The sequence below is a fragment of the Monoraphidium neglectum genome (assembly GCF_000611645.1).
Source record: "Monoraphidium neglectum strain SAG 48.87 unplaced genomic scaffold scaffold01742, whole genome shotgun sequence".
Lineage (NCBI taxonomy): Eukaryota > Viridiplantae > Chlorophyta > Chlorophyceae > Sphaeropleales > Selenastraceae > Monoraphidium > Monoraphidium neglectum.
In genome coordinates this window covers 1-5682 of record NW_014011886.1, presented here as the reverse complement: position 1 = coordinate 5682, position 5682 = coordinate 1, and the positions used below count along the sequence as shown (strand labels likewise).

The following is a 5682-nucleotide window of genomic DNA, read 5'->3' as shown; positions in this document are numbered from 1 at the left end:
GAGGGCGCCAGCGGCGGAGGAGATGAGGAGTGGCCGCGGGCCAGCTACGAGGTCGTGTGGGCGGTCAGCGACCCGGCAGCCCCCTTGTACTCTGCCGGCGACGGAGGTGAGCCCGAATCTTAGACTCCGCTGCATCCCGATGAGTCACGTCGCATCCGGCTGGCTGGCAGGTTGGCTGGCTGACCACTGGCTGGCTGGCTGGCTGGGTCGCAGACTGGTCCTACCCAGCATGCATTTACTAATATCCTGAGCTGTCCAAAATCTGGCGCCCTCCCGGCGCAAGAATTGCACCAGCGACCAGCTTGCAGCACCTTCCACCTCCCACTCTCTTCGTTGCCACCTCAGCAGCCGGCGGTGACATCACTCTGCACGCAGCCTCGGCCGCGGCTGTGACCCCGGACGGCGGCGCGGCCGAGCGCCCGGCGGTTCCTGACGCGGCAGCCGCGGCATCCGCGTGCAGCCTTCGAGTCCGGGCCGGCGGCGGCTCGGCGACGGCGGCCGCGGCCGCGGCACTCGGCGCACTGCAGCAGCTCGGCGGTTCAGTAGCGCAGCGGGGAGGGTTAAATCTCAAGGCGCGCCTCGGGATGGCAGCTGACGGCTGCTGCCCTGGCCTCGTCGGCGCAGAGGATCGGGCGGGCAGAGCCGCAGGGGCATGCCCCGCCAGCGTGTGGGGTCTGCTGCGCACCGCGGCAACAGAGACCCCCGACGCACGCGTGCGCGTCGTTGTCGCCGCCGCGACCGGCCCCGCCGCCGCCCGCCTGGACGCGGCGCCCGAGGACCCCGCCGCGCCCGCACCCACGCACAGCGGCGGGCTCGCGGGGTCGTTTGCGCTCGCGGGCGGCGTGGCGGCGGTGCCGCGGCTGCTGCCCAGCGCGGCGACCGAGGGAGCGGAGTGGTTCCAGGTGCGGCCGGAGCCGCGGAGCTCCCTGGCCAATCTGGTGGCACGCGCGGTGGACCCCGCTGAGGTGAGGGTTTTGGCCTGTTACTTTGGATTTGGTGATTTATTGAGGGCTGAGGTAGACGTGCAGCCAGCACTTGGTTAGGGTGGCTGCATCCACGAGCTGCATGACCAATGACTGCGCAGCGCTCGCACCAAGTGGCCTGGGGCAGCAACAAACGGGCGAGTCACTTCAGTCCTGCTGACATCGATCACCCGGCTGTCTTGTTCCTAGTTCAAATCGCACATCAACTTGCCCTCTGAAATGCGAATGCCTCCATCTCTGCACCGCACGCGGCGCGCCCCTGCCGCAGATGCAGCCTGGCCCTGGGGAGGTGCTGCTTGCTGTGAAGGCTGTGGGCCTCAACTTCCGGGACGTGCTCAACGTGAGAAGAGGGGGCTCTTGTCGGCATTGTTCCAGGCTCGTTTTCGCTTGAGCCAACCAAGTGAAGCGCTCTGATTACCAAATGTCTCGCTGTCAAGTCATACCTGGCAGCTTATGAATAATGTCACTGCTCCTGGCTGACTTTGAACACCCACTCACTCACGGCCTACCACAGTCACCCCCCCAAACTTCCTGAACACAACCATGCACCCCCACTACTCACCCACACACCCATCTGCTTGCCTGCACTCAAACCCACGCATCAGGTCCTGGGCATGTACCCTGGTGACCCCGGCCCCCCTGGCTCAGACTGCTCCGGCGTCGTTCTGGCTGTCGGTGAGAAGCCCCCCGACTGTTCTTGCAACATCAAAAGAGACACCTGGCCGCCCTGTCTGTGATCTTCGTTGCTGTTCAGCTTGCCGGCATGCACACGCTGCGCTACACTCAATCTGATGTCCCGCGTTCCCCCCACCCCACTTCACCCCTTGCACACGTTGCTGTTTTGGATGTTGCCTTGTGCCCAGCTGACGGCCTCACTTTCAAACCCCCACCTCACCTCCAAAAACCAATTTGCCTGCTGCAGGCCCCGGGGTGCACCACCTCGCCCCCGGCGCCGCCGCCTTTGGCCTCGCCCACGGCTGCCTCGGCACCGCCGTCCTCGGGAACGCCGAGATGCTGGCCGCCCTGCCGCCAGGGTTTGACCATTCCGAGGCGGCGACGCTGCCCACTGTGGCCGCCACTGTCGAAGTAGCCCTCGGCCAGGTGCGCGCGCCCTTGTTGATTGGGATCGCTTCACTCTTCTGCTTTGCATACGCACGCATGCCAGCAATGCAGCAGACACAAACGCGCGCACGCCTGTCCGCTCATGCCGGGCCGGGCCGCGCCCTTATTCATCCAACCGCCGATTTCTTTTGATCTAGGTGGCGGGCGTTGGCCGCGGCGAGCGCGTTCTGGTGCAGGCAACGGCTGGCGGCGTGGGCCTCGCGGCACTGCAGGTGCTGGAGGCGGCGGGCGCTGTGGCGCTCGGCACGGCCGGCGCGCCGCCCAAGCGTGCGCTGCTGCGCTCCCTGGGCGTGGCGCATGCGATCGGCAGCCGTGACACAGGCTTTGCGTGCGACCTGGCGGTGGCAGCCGGCGGCGCGGACGTGGTGCTCAACTCGCTGACGTCACCGGGCATGGTGGGGGGCGCACTGGCGCTGCTGCGGCGCGGCGGGCGACTGGTGGAGATCGGCAAGCGCGACGTCTGGAGCGGTGCCGCGGTGGCAAGGTGGGCCCATGGTTTCTGGGGGGGATTTTCGATGTATCGCATGCTCGCAAGCCGGCAACGCGCAGGGCCTTGTGCTGTCGTGCCGCAGATGACCTGCAAATCAGGGCACTAACGCACGCCGGCTTGGATGCGGCGGCAGGCGAGAGCGGCGGTGCAACTGGCTGAATATCACACCACTCCACCGCTTGCCCTCATTCAACACCCCCAACCACAGGCAGCGCCCCGATGTGTCTTATAGTTTCGTCGCCGTTGACTTCCTGCCGCCCCCAATCCTGGGCGCCCAGATGTGCCGCCTCGCAGCCCGACTCGCGGCCGGCGCAGCGCGCCCGCTGCGCGGCGCCGCGTACCCGCTGCCGTCCGCGGCCGCGGCGCTGCGGCTGCTGGCGCAAGCGACGCACAGCGGCAAGGTCCTCACGGTTGCACCCCGCGGGCCGCTGCTGCCGCCGGCGGCGCCGGCGGCCGCGCGCGCGAGCGTGGTCGTCACCGGCGGCGCCGGCGGCCTGGGGCTGCTAATGGCGCGTTGGCTGGCCACGACCGGCCAGGTGCGGCGTATCACGCTCCTGGGCCGCCGCGGCAGGCCCGCCGGCTTGGACGCCGAGCAATCTTTTAGGCAGCTTGTGGCCGGCCTGAGCGGTGACGTCATGGTGACGCTGGCGGCGGCCGACACGGGCAGCGCAGCGGACGCGGCGGACGCGTGGCGGAGGGTCGGCGGCGCTGACGCGGTGCTGCACGCGGCGGGCGTGCTGCAGGTGCTTTTGGGTGGCCCCTGACGAGACTCGGGAGGGCTTGGGATGGTCACAGGCGTGTGTGTATCCAGCTCGCCTCCGGCAGTGCACAGAGACGCCTACCATCACCTGGGCGCCCCATCATCTTGGCAGACACCTCCACTACCCTGATTGTGGTGTTCATTGACTAAGCATGACACAGATCCGCGTCACTGAGATATCCAACCCTGCCTCCTAAAAATATATTCAATCAGGACGCCATGCTGCCCAACCAGACGCTGCCCGGCCTACGCGCCGTCCTCGCGCCCAAGCTCGGCGCCGCGCACCCCTCCGCCGGCGGGGGCCTCGCGCCGCCGCCCGCCGCCGCCCGGCGGCCGCTGCACGCCGTCGTGCTGTTCAGCTCCGTCGCGGCGCTCGTCGGCGCGGCCGGCCAGGCCAACTACGCCGCGGCCAACGCCGCGCTCGACGCATGGGCGGGCGCGGCGCGGGGCTCAGGGGTCGCGGCAATCAGCGTCCAGTGGGGGGCGTGGGCGGCGGCGGGGATGGCGTCAAAGGCGGTGGTAGATCGGCTCAACAGAATTGGCCAGGGCGTGTTGCAGCCGGAGGCGGGCCTCGCCGCGCTGTCGGCGGCGCTCAGGGGCCTGACGGCGCGCGCGCCGAGGGCGGCCGCGGTTGTGACGGTCAACCCGTTTGACTGGCCGACGTACAAGCGCGCGGTGCTGCAGGTTGGGCACTGGGGCGTAGGATGGGCTGCGATGACAATGCGGTATCGCAGATATCGGTTGTGGCACCCTGCTTCCTGCGTACAGACTGAGGGCAGATGTTTGGCGCTGCTAGTCTGTGCGTTGAGCATGGTGGCCCACTGTTTGCTGTATCGCGCTTCTCACCTCGTGTGTTGTGTTTCCTGGCTCTGTGCTGCCTACTCACTCAATCGTAACGCATACACCAACAACTTTGAAACGCAGGGAGTCAGCGGCGGCCTTTACGAGGAGGTGCTGCCGAATGATGACGTCAGCAACACTGCAGGCGGCCCCAGCGCTGGCCGCTACGCCGCTGTCGCCGCCGCCCAGGCCGGCGCAGGCGGCGGATGGAGCGCGGCGGACGTGCAGAGCGGAGTTCAGGCGGCGCTGCGGGAGGTGCTGGGCAGTGACCTGGGGCCTGATGAGCCCCTGATGTCAGGTGAGCGCAACGGTTGGGGGACCTTGCACAGCGCCGTTTGACCCGGTCAACTTGTTGGACAACGCACCGTGCTGATTGTTGGCGCAGACGCAAGCCTTTTGGGTGCATACTTCGTACGAGGCAACGCTCATGGAGTTCGATCGTCCCTCCACAATCTGTGATAGCACTTATAACTTATACAATTAAAAGGTTTGCCTGGCTAAAGCCCGTTATCCGCATCACCGTCAACCCCGCAACATCCTTGCACCTTCCCCCAGGCGGCCTGGACTCCTTGGGGGCGGTCGAGTACGTCAACCTCATGTCGCGCCGCTTTGCGCTGCCCCTGCCCTCCACCCTCGTCTTCGACGCTCCCACCACTGCCGCCATCTCCGACTTCATCGCCGCAAAGCTCGCACGCCGCGCAGCCACTAGCGGCGGCGACAGCACGGGCGCCGCCGTCGGCACCACGCGCGGGAGGCGCCGGCGCGGCGGCGCCGCCGCCGCGGCCCCGCTCGCGAAGCTGCCGGCCGGCGCGGCCGTGCCTGCCGCGGCACCGTTGGTGTGCATCGTCGGCAGCGTGCTGCGCCCGCTCGAAGCCCCTGCGGGGCCGGCCGGCGCCGCAGCAGCCGCAGCAGCGTCGCCCCTCGGCCCGCTGCCCGTGGGCGACACCATCGTGCCCATCCCGCCAGGCCGCTGGCCGGAGGCCGCCGGCGAAGCCGCTGGCGCTGCAAGGTTTGGGGCATTCATGAAAGGCACAGACCTGTTTGACGCCTCCGCCTTCGGCCTGTCCCCGGCCGAGGCCACCGCGGCGGACCCGCAGCAGCGGATCCTCCTGGAAGCCGCCGGGCAGCTGCTCGCCAGCTTCTCAACAGAGGGCGCGGACGGGTCCCTGTCGGCAAGGGCAGAAGCGCCGCCATTGGTCGGGAGCGGTCGCGTCGGGGCCAGGGGGGTGGGCGTGTTTGTCGGGATCTCATGGACAGAGTACCACAGGCTGGGGCAGGCGCACGGGCAGCTGCCGGGCAGCTACTCCGCTCAAGGCGCCGTGCTGAGCGTCGCGTGCGGCAGGTGAGACTGAGCGGGCACAGTGCGGGTGCTCTAGGCTAGAAGGCGACTAGTCGTGATATTCAACGTATGTATCATGCTCTGTGCTGCGTGCTGAGGTGCCTCATTGAGGTTCAGGCCATGCACACACTGCAGCGCGGCGCATCAG

At 68.1% G+C, this 5682-nt stretch overlaps 1 protein-coding gene across 1 annotated transcript in view; it reads left to right on the top strand.

The window, feature by feature from the left end:
* MNEG_8875 (type I polyketide synthase) overlaps positions 1–5541 on the top strand; it is a gene marked incomplete at both ends in the record, with an annotated part of 11790 nt that extends 6249 nt beyond the window's left edge. The window contains 10 exons of the mRNA XM_014042653.1: positions 4–106; positions 349–965; positions 1252–1323; positions 1589–1658; positions 1906–2084; positions 2243–2589; positions 2804–3338; positions 3569–4039; positions 4280–4493; positions 4751–5541. Of these exons, the coding sequence (XP_013898107.1) occupies positions 4–106; positions 349–965; positions 1252–1323; positions 1589–1658; positions 1906–2084; positions 2243–2589; positions 2804–3338; positions 3569–4039; positions 4280–4493; positions 4751–5541 (3399 nt within the window). The remainder of the gene's footprint in view (positions 1–3; positions 107–348; positions 966–1251; positions 1324–1588; positions 1659–1905; positions 2085–2242; positions 2590–2803; positions 3339–3568; positions 4040–4279; positions 4494–4750) is intronic.
* Positions 5542–5682: the final 141 nt, after the last annotated feature.